The sequence below is a fragment of the Schistocerca gregaria genome, chromosome 2 (assembly GCF_023897955.1).
Source record: "Schistocerca gregaria isolate iqSchGreg1 chromosome 2, iqSchGreg1.2, whole genome shotgun sequence".
Lineage (NCBI taxonomy): Eukaryota > Metazoa > Arthropoda > Insecta > Orthoptera > Acrididae > Schistocerca > Schistocerca gregaria.
Window position 1 is genome coordinate 195,182,859 of NC_064921.1, and position 14,149 is coordinate 195,197,007.

The following is a 14,149-nucleotide window of genomic DNA, read 5'->3' on the forward strand; positions in this document are numbered from 1 at the left end:
TGTAACTCAAGGCGCGTTAATTACCCAGACTGTATTCACCCAGTATTTGAGAATGTGAGCACTTAGTGGACTCCTACAAACATTACACATAATTTCAAACCTTTCTCTCTGACACCCACGACAAAATCATGAAAGGAAAAAAGATCATCGCTTATTACATTTTCACTGTTTATGCAGTAAAACTGCAGAAGGGTCTCGCCTCTCTACTGTGATAGAATTCCACTTCCTTGGGCCGAAAGGAAATTCGATTCTAATTCGTAAATTCTTATATTCGCTCCCTTAATGAATGTTTCCCCATTGAATGGTCCTCCACATCCCATGCTCTTCAACAGCACGAGTAGGGCGTCCATCGCATGTTTCCGTCGTTGATAACCAAATATCAAGTGGTTGACATCTTCTACTCATTGCCGGTAGCGGAACCCGAATCGCTGCAGATGCTTTCTGTTCCGACACCACGTGTATAATTCAGCGAGGACGGCCAATTATCCATCTAGTGTGGTTGCAGACCAGACTCGAACTCTTACGGGAATCGTCGAAATGCCGCGAGCAATGAGGATAATATGGGCAAGGGGCGTTACATCAGTAGTGAGTAGATAAGCTGAGAATTTGGATTTGGCGGGAGCCGTGCTACGGTAGTCCGTGCAGTTGAGATGACCGCTGTGTCCGGATGGCGCAGTGGTCTGCACGTCTGCCCGGTAAGGAAGAGATCCAGGTTCTAAATACAGTCTGGCACAAATTTTCGACTTTTCCCATTGATTTAAATCAGTAGCCACTGGCAGCTAATGTCATTAACTCCTTTGAGCCTTAATTCACAGTGGCTGCAGGATCAAAACACAACATACCTGTATATAATAATTAGACTCATGGCGTCCATCCTTATTCACAGGCTAAAAAACCTGCTAGAGTACGCCACTTGACGCAGGCATTATCCTTTGACTAGACATTATTTTCTTGTTGTATGTTTCTCTTGAATCACTCTGGACAATTTCCTGTGTAGCCCTGCATAAAAACCCTTATTTTCATTAACGGTGACAGGCAGTGGAACTATTTTTTTAACTCTCTACATAATCTATCATAATAGGAATGGAATGCTTTTCTGGCTGTCTTTAACAATCCTGCTAGTAGATCCAAAGTAACGTAGCTGTGTTATATTGGCTAAAACTGACATAGTAAGAGCGTGGCTGTGTACAATTAATGTAGGTTGATTCTTACAAAGAAGAAGACAGCGAACATCCACTATTAATATTGCTATTTATGTAAGTAAATTGCGCCCTAACCGGTTTCGAACTGACAAGTTCATCATCAGACGGCTGTTCACATGATTTGCAAGATACACTTTACATAATCGTCAATTTTCGATTTTTATAAAAATCGAAACTCGTCAGTTCGAAACCGGCTACGGCGCTATTTACTTAAATAAATAACAGTATTAATAGTGGCTGTCTTCTGACTAGAATCAGCCTACATTAGCGTAGTTGTGTATGTCTGGTTCTGTGTTTGCACACACAATCGCTGACCAGAGAAGTTGTGGCAGATTTTGCAGCCAGGGTCAGCAGTAACTGTCAGCTGTATGCCTCCCGCGGGCACAAACGGGAGCAGTCAGGAACGAGGTGCTAACAGACGGTCAGCGTTGTCTGTCGACAGAAGGATGCGGTGGACACAAGGTAGACGCATTGTGTGAGGGTCCTATAGCAGCTGGTAAAGTCTTCTGCGGGTGACTCAAAGTATTGTTTGGATGTTGAATCAAGTGGGATTTCTACTTAAAGTAATTTAGTGATTGAAGCAGAAGAAATAAACTAAAATTTGTACTGGGGCCGGGACTCGAACCCGGGTCGTCTTGCTTGAGGCCCGGGTTCGAGTCTCGGCCGAAGCACAAATTTTAGTTCATTTCTTCTGCTTCAATCATTATCGTAGATAAGGAAGAGACTTAAATTTTTCAGGGAAAATACAATTATAAAGTAATTTACAAAAGATTTTTCTGCAATGTTCGAATGGTTTTGGTCGCTGGTCGTGAAAGGGCCGTTCAGGCAATGTGTTGGTTGAATCTCTCGGCAATCAAAACTTAAATTTTAGGAATGTGCGTCTAACTTATACTGTTTTCATGTTTATTTAGTGTCCTAGATAGTTTGCCGTGAGAAGTTCAGATAATCCGGTAAATGATTTCGTTTCACTGACCACTAGACGCAGTCAGGGATTCTGACTTAAAGTGATCGCTTAAAGATGCACTGAATGATACAGAAGTGTTCTACGTAATGTGTAAATACGTTCAGCAAAACTGTTTCTGAGAATACGTAGTAAACTGTGGCTATTTTCTTTGTGTATTGAGCCATGCGTCGGAGCTACAGCGCCGGCCGGGTGGCCGAGCGGTTCTAGGCGCTACAGTTTGGAACCGTGCGACTGCTACGGTCGCAGGTTCGAATCCTGCCTCGGGCATGGATGTGTGTGATGTCCTTAGCTTAGTTAGGTTTAAGTAGTTCTAAGTTCTAGAGGACTGATGACCTCAGAAGTTAAGTCCCATAGTGCTCAGAGCCATTTGAACCATTTGGAGCTACAGCTTGCTGCACTCCAAACCAAATACGAGTAAATGTTTTCACGGGGTCTTCTTTCCTTTGTATACGACATGTAAACTGTTTTGCTTGGCATTTTACGTATAAATTACTGGTATAATTGATTTATTTCGTGTATTTCTTTCGTGTTATGCATCATGTTCTGGGAGACTCAGTTAGACGCACTCAACGTGAAATGAGTGGTTTCACAATGTCCTGTCTTTCTCTATAGGCAACGTCGAATATATGCTGCTTGCTGTTACTGTATAGATTGCAGGGTTAGCTGACCAATCTTGGGGTGTTAGTTGGTCGGAAAATCCACACAGACTGCCTCTTATAAGAGTCTCACTACGATTCTAAGTTCTATAGTAACTTATATTCGAATTTGTGGATGGGCTACCTCCTGTAATGTTGAACCACGAAGCTACTGTGTATGCAGTATCCTTGTCATTATCCACGTCCATGTAGTACCATAGCGAGTCATTTCTCCGATTCTCACAGTATAATTGAAAACCTGCTCAGATTATTGAACGTCAACTTTTCCTTCCACATCTGGAGCAAGTAATCGTTGTATGAAGTACTGCATATTGCTTAAGTGTTAAAAGGTACAGCTCTGCAAATGAGTGTGTTTCGTTAATTGAGCCCGTATTCTGGTTTATTAATATAATAAAAGGTATGGAATGTTAGACAACCATCCAGGAAATGTTATTATAATTTCCAGTGTTTCACTTGTTACCCATTTCCTTTCACCCCATACCAGTAGTGGATGCCAACCACTATTGTGATCAAAACCGAAAGTCTCGCAGCAGCCAATATATGCGATCTGCATGCTTATGACTGAGGAAGAATCAAAGCTGTGGAATCATATGCAGTGTCCTAGGATAATGTCAATATTCAGGAGTATGACAGGATCGCTCTTTTGAAGCAAAAAAATTCATATAGACATGTGCCCTATTACGAATTGTTTCTGAGGTAGAATACATTTAATACACATAGTTATTTATGGAACTGATGGCTTCACACGCAACTGGTCTGAATCATATTATTGACAAACAGAATACAGTAAGTTGTAATGAGTAAGTCAAACAGTACCCAAAAGGTCGAGAATTTTAGTGACTGGGGACAGATCACAAAGAGTGTCCCACAGGGTTCAATTTTGGGTCCACTTCTATTTGTATGACAGGAAGACACCACGAGAAAAGAATTTGAATGCAACGAGGTACGTTGAGCTAGAATAAAACGTCAAAGAGGTAGGGTGGGTAAGACACATACGTACACGCCACTAGCCAAAAATCAAATATACATTAAACGTGTTCTATCTTAATAACTATTTGGAATAGAGCATAAATATCTCCATATGGAGTTTTTTTGTTTCAAATGAGCGTTCCTTTCACATACCTGACTACTGAACATTCCTCTTGGGACACTGTCTGTAGACATGTTGCTATTACCCTGTACCATTGCTGTTCATACACCTAAGCAAGCCGGCCGCGATGGTCTCGCGGTTCTAGGCGCGCAGTCCGGAACCGTGCGACTGGTACGGTCGCAGGTTCGAATCCTGCCTCGGGCATGGATGTGTGTGATGTCCTTAGGTTAGTTAGGTTTAAGTAGTTCTAAGTTCTAGGGGACTAATGACCACAGCAGTTGAGTCCCATAGTGCTGAGAGCCATTTGAACCATTTGAACACCTAAGCAAATTACATAATATCTTTCATCGCCAGAATTTAGTTACACTAACTAAACAGTAAACTTATAATGTATTCACTAACCCAGCACCGGAAATGGTTAAAAGAAATATCTGAGTCAATATTAATGACAGAATTATACGTTCTTCCTTTCATGACGCCACAAGTCAAGAAAGACAAGGGAAGGATCTCTTCATATCGACCGAAGGGGATGAGCTATGGCCTATGTAGATGTACCACGTGCTTGTAATTAAAGTGCAGATACCCACAGAAGTCCAGTGAGGGCTACAATTATCTTATGGCTGCGAAACTTGTAGATATTGTAATGCGTTAATGTGGAACCGATTTAGACTGGTAAACGTTAGTTCAAAATTTGGCCACCAGGTGCAGATCTGGCGCTGTGAATTCAAGAAAGAAGTATAGAAATGTTTCCATACGTAACGGGTTATAAACAGAACGTGGGCAGAAAAGGTCAAACAAGTGAGGAAGGCACAATGTTGATTTGATTATAAAACGCCACTTAGTTTGTTCAGTATGGGCGTGGAGCCATTGACGAGATTCTGAATACGTAAAATGAGATCAACAGTTGCTCGCACCAGTTCCGGTAGAATCTGGACAACGTGTTTGTGTACACTGGCCTTCAGATTGGTTAGAGACCTAATGTGTCTCTGGTAAATATGTTCTTTTAGATATCCACACAGCCGAAAGTCTCACAAATTGATATCGGGTGATCTTACAGGCCATGCATCTGGAAAGCCTGTGGAGATAATATTTTCTTGGAAGGTTGCATTAAGTAGATCTTCGTATCTTTCACTGGGCGAATGATATGATGTGTTGCCCCATCTTGCTTCACAGTACTTTCCACAAAGTTGCTCTCTTCCAAAGCAGGACTTAAATTACGAGTATATAGAAGGAGATCTCGATTATGTACAGACGTCACGCTACACCTGTCAGCCCCTCTGGGTGCATTCTCTTCAAAGAAGAAAGGTGCGAGAGTAAGGGTGCTTGGGAATTCACACCATATAGTTACATATGTCGAATATAATGGCTCTTCATGCACGACACCAGATTTAACAGTATTCCAAATTTGGCAGTTCTGTGTATCCACGGCACCCTGTAGTGGAAAATATGTCTCATCACTCCACAGAATATTGCTCGGTCACATGCATCAACTTTGATCCATGCCAGGGACAAATTCAGGTTTCAGTTGCTGCAGTGTCTCTATCTTGTACGGGCACCAGTGTAAAATATAATGCAAAAGTTTCCTTAGTGTTGACAGTGGGATGGACAATTTTCGAGACACTGCATTAGCACTGGCCCTACCTGGAGCACCTGTTGCATAGTCAGTTGCAGCAACAGCAATATCGTCAGTAAGTTCCATTGGGGAAGGACGCCGTTCTCTTCCAGGTGCCACACCAAGTTCACCCTTCTTTTCGAATTTCGTGATGTTCTTTATTAAACTCTTTAATGGCATCGGGCCTCTCCCCAGACTTTTCAGTTGGCTATGCTCCCTCACCTCATTGCAACACTGCAATTGCTGCCATTCACATAAAACGAATCAATAACAGAACACAGTCTCTCTTCTCCGTAGCTGTTCACTCACGTTATGGCTTGTCAAATGCCAGTGGAGTTGTCGTACCGTCGTATAAAGAGTGAACAGCGCCAGGTTTGCTCCTGGCGGCGAAAATTGGAAATAATTTTTTCCATTAGCGTGTATATCAAGTTTCGGTGCTCATACAGTAATTTCAGCCGCCACTGGACCTCGCTGATAGCTGCACGAGTTGACGTGAGGTGCGCGCTCTCGTGCAGGTGGTGGAGGAGCAGCTGGAGGAGACGTGCCGCTGCCACGGCGTGTCGGGGTCCTGCGCGGCCAAGACGTGCTGGAGGCGGCTGGCGCCCTTCCCGCGGACCGCGGACGCGCTGCGGCGCCGCTACCTGTCGGCCAGGCTCCTGCTCGTCCAGAACTCGCACCGCGACCTGCGACGCGCCCACAGGACGCTCGGTAAGCCGACTCGCCTCGCCTCCCCACGCCTACCCTCTGGCCACAGGCACAGCCATACTAGATTAGATTAGTACTTCTTCATGAATACGACACTTCGTAATGATGTGGAACATGTCAGGTTAATAAAAGGTGTCTATACAAAATATTACATTAGGCAAAATATTACATTATTACATGACACTCAATTTTTTTTGTGGAGGTTGGGAAATTACCCACTTACTATATCCAAAAATTCATCTAATGAGTAGAAGGAGTTGCCATTAAGAAATTCTTTTAATTTCCTTTTAAATGCTATATGGCTATCTGTCAGACTTTTGATGCTCTTAGGTAAGTGACTTTTGTGGCAGCATAATTTACCCCCTTCTGAGCCAAAGTTAGATTTAACCTTGAGTAGTGAAGATCATCCTTTCTCCCAGTGTTGTAGCCATGTACACTGCTATTACTTTTGAATTCGTACGGATTGTTAGTAACAAATTTCATAAGTGAATATATATATTTTTTGAGGCTACAGTGAAGGTTTCTAGCTCTTTAAATAAGTGTCTGCAGGATGATCTTGGATGAGCTCCAGGAATTATTCTGATTACACGCTTTCGTGCAATGAACACTCTGTAAGATGCAAGAACTATGCCCCTTACATAAAGTCATTAAAGATCACCTAACTCGCGTTGAGAGAACAGTAGGGCTGAACAAAAATGACTGACAAGGCACAATGCATCTTGTAGAGGGTATAGTATGGACATATTGGAATAATTAATGTCGGGTGATGGTTTTAAAGTAATTCGCACGACATGAAAACTTTGTGGAAACGAGTCGATTTACTGGACACTAGTTTACCCCACGGAAGTATTTAGAGTTAACCCTGGCCGGCTGGGGAACGGCGAAGGGAAGCGACAATAGGCAGCTTAGGGCGGCTCAAGCTCTGAGAAAGCGGTAACGCGGCGCGGCCTCCAGCCGCCTTAAGATGAGTGACAGCATGGATGGTTGACCCCGACCCCATGCTGTTGTACCAGGAAGCAGATGGAGAACTTGTACGCCTGTTGCTAAATACCCGTCGTCCCGTTTTCAGGGAAACATGCAAGAAAGCCGCGCAAAGCTACGATGGAGCGATCAACAGAGGTCAAAATATGCGTGTTCGTGACTATAGACACTTCACGCTGAATTCACGGTCCGCAAAGTCTGAAGTAAATCAGGTGAAGAGTGACAGAATAAAATACGCCGGCCTCCGATGGGAACGTAGGACCGAGGAATTTGAAGTACTCTCCTGGGAGTCAGAATTTCGGGAAAATTGGTGTGTGTGCAGATGCTAACCATGATGGATGGCCTGGGTGGAGCTAAATAACAGAAGTTAAGAGGAAGGGAAATTTTGTGGGAATTTGTTCACTTCCCAGAGCAGGCATTGGTCGGCGCTGGGAAGCGACACATAATTAACGCGACTTGTGCTGCAATTGGCGTAAGTGATTTTCCTGGAGGGGAAACCGAGGCGAAGAGCGGACTGTGAGAAGTCTCCCTAGAGGTGTTCTGTTCCCAGCTTGCCTAGAGTGCAGACGTGGCGTTCTTTACTCAGCTTGCCTGAGAAAGAGTGAGTATCTCTGCAGTTTAGGACTTAGCAAATGGAACGATTGAGCTTGGAGATAGGAAGTTTTGGTTCAGGTATGTACTGAGCAAGATAGCTAGGAGTGAATAGACGAGCGCAGCCTTGCAGCTTCATGGGCCATGTATTCTAGAATTCTTCTCGTACCTCGCATTACGCCTGGGTCAGTCGATAGGAATTACTTTTGATTTATCGCACTTTACTCCACCCAAACGCAATTTATTACCACTGCCTTTTAGGAGAGTCATGTAATGTGATGACTGAAAGTCCTGTGTTAAAATAAATCTGTGCTAATCGACTGCATCTGTTTTCAATCAAGTAGTTGAAATCCCAAGTCAATTCCTTAATTAATTTTTTGTTCAACATTTGCATTTGGTGTTCAATAGCTGAATATAACATCACTGTGCACCCCTTTTTAATTAAAAGTGATCAATTCTGAATCAATTAATGTCAACACTGCCACCACAGTTCAATCAGGAGTCACAGGGCCTTGTTACTTTCTTCGCATTATCCGACATTGCGGCGGTTTTGCACTCTCTGTTGATCTGTTAGTCAATTACTTGGGGTGAACACACACCAAAACCAGATAAGTGATGGGTGGTGTGTTACAACTCTTGTACTCAATGATGAGTTACCCCTGAATATCATGCCATACGAAGGCAGAGAATGAAAATAGGCGTGGTAAGCTAATTTTCTCAGATGTATATAGCCAAAATTTGCATTGACTCTAATAGCATAAGTAGCTGAACTCAAACGTTTCAGCAGATCCTCAGTGTGTTTTTTCCACTTCAACCCCTCATTAATGCATACACCTAGAAATTTTGAATATTCTACCTTAGCTACCGATTTCTGATCGAAGTCTATATTTATTAATGGGGTCATTCCATCTACTGTGTGGAACTGTATATACTGTGTTTTTCAAAGTTTAATGAGAGCCCATTTGCAGAAAAGCACTTAACGATTTTCTGAAAAACATCACTTACAATTTCAGCAGTTAATTCTTGTCTGACGGGTGTGATAGCTATACTTGTATCATCGGCAAAAAGTACCAGCTTTGTATCTTCGTGAATATACACTCCTGGACATGGAAAAAAGAACACATTGACACCGGTGTGTCAGACCCACCATACTTGCTCCGGACACTGCGAGAGGGCTGTACAAGCAATGATCACACGCACGGCACAGCGGACACACCAGGAACCGCGGTGTTGGCCGTCGAATGGCGCTAGCTGCGCAGCATTTGTGCACCGCCGCCGTCAGTGTCAGCCAGTTTGCCGTGGCATACGGAGCTCCATCGCAGTCTTTAACACTGGTAGCGTGCCGCGACAGCGTGGACGTGAACCGTATGTGCAGTTGACGGACTTTGAGCGAGGGCGTATAGTGGGCATGCGGGAGGCCGGGTGGACGTACCGCCGAATTGCTCAACACATGGGGCGTGACGTCTCCACAGTACATCGATGTTGTCGCCAGTGGTCGGCGGAAGGTGCACGTGCCCGTCGATCTGGGACCGGACCGCAGTGACGCACGGATGCACGCCAAGACCGTAGGATCCTACGCAGTGCCGTAGGGGACCGCACCGCCACTTCCCAGCAAATTAGGGACACTGTTGCTCCTGGGGTATCGGCGAGGACCATTCGCAACCGTCTCCATGAAGCTGGCCTACGGTCCCGCACACCTTTAGGCCGTCTTCCGCTCACGCCCCAACATCGTGCAGCCCGCCTCCAGTGGTGTCGCGACAGGCGTGAATGGAGGGAAGAATGGAGACGTGTCGTCTTCAGCGATGAGAGTCGCTTCTGCCTTGGTGCCAATGATGGTCGTATGCGTGTTTGGCGCCGTCCAGGTGAGCGCCACAATCAGGACTGCATACAACCGAGGCACACAGGGCCAACACCCGGCATCATGGTGTGGGGAGCGATCTCCTACACTGGCCGTACACCTCTGGTGATCGTCGAGGGGACACTGAATAGTGCACGGTACATCCAAACCGTCATCGAACCCATCGTTCTACCATTCCTAGACCGGCAAGGGAACTTGCTGTTCCAACAGGACAATGCACGTCCGCATGTATCCCGTGCCACCCAACGTGCTCTAGAAAGTGTAAGTCAACTACCCTGGCCAGAAAGATCTCCGGATCTGTCCCCCATTGAGCATGTTTGGGACTGGATGAAGCGTCGTCTCACGCGGTCTGCACGTCCAGCACGAACGCTGGTCCAACTGAGGCGCCAGGTGGAAATGGCATGGCAAGCCGTTCCACGGGACTACATCCAACATCTCTACGATCGTCTCCATGGGAGAACAGCAGCCTGCATTGGTGCGAAAGGTGGATATACACTGTACTAGTGTCGACATTGTGCATGCTCTGTTGCCTGTGTCTATGTGCCTGTGGTTCTGTCAGTGTGATCATGTGATGTATCTGACCCCAGGAATGTGTTAATAAAGTTTCCCCTTCCTGCGACAATGAATTCACGGTGTTCTTATTTCAATTTCCAGGAGTGTAGAATGGCAAGTCATTAATATATATTAATAACAGCAGAGGACCCAAGACCGAACCTTGCGGCACCCCATTCTTGATTGTTCCCCAGTTTGAGAAATCACCAGTTTTTTTGCATATTATGTGAACTGTTTACTTTAACTTTCTGCACTCTTCCAGTTAGGTATGATTTAAACCATTTGAGCACTGTCCCATTCGTACCACAGTACTTGAGCTTATCTAGAGTACTTGCTGCATTCAGTGGAGATCTTTTACAGCTTGCAACACTGTTGCCACCTGTCAACTTGTAAGATCCCTGATTGGTTTTGAAACCGGGTTACCCATAAAGGTAAACCCAGATATGCTCTGAACTAAAAGTTATGCCTTAACATACATTTCAGATTGGCCAAGATTTCGGCTCACGGCCCATGTCCTGGCACGAGTGCCCTAGTTCTCACAAGGGAATGGTCCAATAAGACATGTCGAAACTTACCCTGAATTTTTTTACACAGGAATAAAACAACGGAAGATATGCACTGACAAAATTTTACCTGCTAAGAGGCATCGAAATTATTTTTTTAAAAAAAGCTGAAAATTGCCAAATTCGTAGTGCACTAGGCGGCAGTAGAAATGTACACCCCCAGCGGCGCTGTAGCAACTGCAAGTGTTCGCGCGCCCCCGCACACACACACACTCACACACACACACACACATACACACACACACACACACACACACACACACACACACACACAGAGCCGAGGTTGGCGGTACATTTGTAAACAGGAGACACGACACAAGCCGATCGTAATTTGTAAAGTACGTTTCAGGTTAGCGTTCGTTGATATTTTTCTGACACTACAGTACACAGTTACTATTCTCTCGAATTAGCCACTCAAGTAACATCTATTACAAATTATCATTTGCTTTTTGCAGTAATGGTAAGTACTGAAAATACAAATTAAGCTGAATTAATATTTACTGTGTTTTCGTAAAGCATGCCTGCTAATAGTACCATTTTTTTCAGTTTCACAGTAACATGGAATCCAATTAGCGTTCTCAATTTAGCAGAGATGATATATGAATAACGTGGTTTCCAGCCGAAATCACCTACTTCTCCTTTGGACGTACTTATGTGTCATTTGTCAGCTGATTTCCTTGACATTCATTCGAATGATATTGACATTTGGTTTGAAATTGTGGATACGTTAGAAGAAATAGGAAATAACTGTGACGATTCCATGAATTGTGGTTCGGACGACGTCAGTTGTGCTAGTAACAGTTCTGAAGAAGAATACCTCCCAAGCCTAATAAAAACACGTACGCAGCATCTTTCAGCGACAAAGAAAAGGCAGTAAAATAGTGGCTAAACGGAGGAGGGAAGTTATGCAGTGTATAAAGGCGATTTCGTTTCGTAAAATCGGAGCGTGAACTGTACAAAAGGAAAAGCCGAACGGAAACCCGAAACCATCTGAATGAAAAACTGTTCGACAGACTTAGAACTGCTCGTGAGGGGCTATGCACCGTTACCGATGGCGATCTACTAGATAGGCTCCACCGAATTGCATCTTCCATGGACGTTGTTAATTTCCAGGCTTTGTCGATCTGGCTACGCAGGTTCAAGAAATCTTACAGAATAGGAAGTCACAAAATTACCAATTTTGTCACGGAAAAATGTAGAGCAGCTGCCTGTGATAGACAATGCTATAGAGAAATTCATAGCTGACGTAAAGACGAAACTTGGTATTATAGTCGCAACTGCTGTTTATAACGCTGATCAGTCAGGTTTCGTGAAAGTAATGCGTGCGCACCGCACTTTATCATTTCGCGGTGAAAGAAAGACGGAGTCGGTTGCCCAATCAATGACTGCAATGACACATTCACATACGATAACACCAGTGATAAGTATGAGTGGTTTACTATTTCGCAGCTGTGTATCTCTATTCAGGAACCGCCATGCAAGTAAAGAAAATACTTAGAGACTATACGTTCTTACCTTATGACGTTAGGGCTGGATGTTGAATCAGACTGTTAAACAAGATATAGTTCACGATTTTTTTTCTGCGTTTTTCATCATAGGCTCCCATTTTACCTTTCTGTTCATTTATTTGTTAGAGACTAAATTTATACAGGGAAATATTTTTTGTTGATTTCTTAAATTTCGTATGTGTGGTGAACATTAGTATTTCATGCGCTCTTTATTGCTTCGAAAAGCTACAAAAATTTTCCCACACCTCGCCGCTGTATTCAAATGATTGGTATTAACGGTGATCCACTCACGTTCAAAGATTGCTTTTGAGCAGGTTGATAATTTCCTGTTTGATCTCCCACTGAAATCTCGACGTTCCTGCATGTGAAGGCAATATCAATGAAAACCGAGATTGTCATTTCGTGTACATACACACATACATGTACAAATGCCTAATATATCAAGACCTGAAACGTTATGACCAATGCCCACCGCGAGACTTGATGCCGCTTAGTGCCGTCGCCAGCACGAGAAGCGCTTGGCAAGTACACTACTGGCCATTAAAATTGCTACACCAAGAAGAAATGCAGATGATAAACGGGTAATCATTCGACAAATATATTATACTAGAACTGACATGTGATTACATTTTCACGCAATTTGGGTGCATAGATCCTGAGAAATCAGTACCCAGAACAACCACCTTTGACCGTAATAACGGCCTTGATACGCCTGGGCATTGAGTCAAACAGAGCTTGGATGGCGTGTACAAGTACAGCTGCCCATGCAGCTTCAACACAATACCCCAGTTCATCAAGAGTACTGACTGGCGTATTGTGACGAGCCAGCTGCTCGGCCACCATTGACCAGACGTTTTCTATTGGAGGGAGATCTGGAGAATGTGCTGGCCAGGGCAGCGGTCGAACATTTTCTGTATCCAGAAAGGCCCATACAGGACCTGCAACATGCGATCGTGCATTATATTGTTATGGCCGGGGCGTGGGAAAGAGAATCTCGGTAAGGGCGAAGCTGGTTGGCTGTGCGTGTACTGCTATCGTGGACACCTAAGGAAAGTGATTAAAGAACAGTGAATCTACGAGTACGCGACACGCTGTTTGACGTCCACGCCTCGTCATGTAACATAGCTTGCTGTTCCTCAAAGCAGGGTATGCGGTAATCTGTGGCAGATCTGATGGCAGAGAACAGTGCTGATGGAGGCACCGGTTCGGAGCACACCGATCAGCGCCCATTCTCGAACATGGCGCTCTGCAACAAACGAAGCCTAACTTGTTCCCACGATGACCCAAAGACATCGTGAACTTTGATTGCAGAGGGCACAGTATGATCAAGGTGCCACTCCGCGACCACAAGCCATCAGCCAGTAATTTACTGTGACCTGTGCGTAGACATCTGGTGTCACATACCTCCGAAATCGACGCCACGCGTAATCGCTGCTGTACTGCGTTCCAGAGATGGACCAACACGCTATGAACCAAGTGGTCATAATGTTTTTGTTCATTAGTGTATATACATTGCGAAAAGGAAGTGATAAGATACAATCGGCCACAGATCAAAATGCAATTTATCCATCCAAAAAAGATATTTCATTATATACACACTTTTTTCGATCCCAGTCCGCCATTCCAAGCCGATATTAAAATGTTACGAGGGTTGGAACTTAAATAGTGACAACTATTTATTCACAACCAATACCAAAGAGTTACATGTTTGCACCTGTTACTGTCCTTCGAAGTAGTCACGAGCGTTGTGTAGAACCCGTTGCCAGCGATATGGAAGGCGTAGTATACTCTTAGCAGAGCCTGTTCTGTTGGTGTGAATGGAGCGGCCTACTGCCTATCGATTCTCTGGAACCGTTCTGAAGCGAAT

At 44.3% G+C, this 14,149-nt stretch overlaps 1 protein-coding gene across 1 annotated transcript in view; it reads left to right on the forward strand.

Annotated features, from left to right (window-relative positions):
* LOC126335696 (protein Wnt-4-like) overlaps nt 1-14,149 on the forward strand; it is a 134,711-nt gene that overhangs the window by 76,004 nt on the left and 44,558 nt on the right. The window contains exon 6 of the mRNA XM_049999155.1: nt 6,040-6,232. Within this exon, the coding sequence (XP_049855112.1) occupies nt 6,040-6,232 (193 nt within the window). The remainder of the gene's footprint in view (nt 1-6,039; nt 6,233-14,149) is intronic.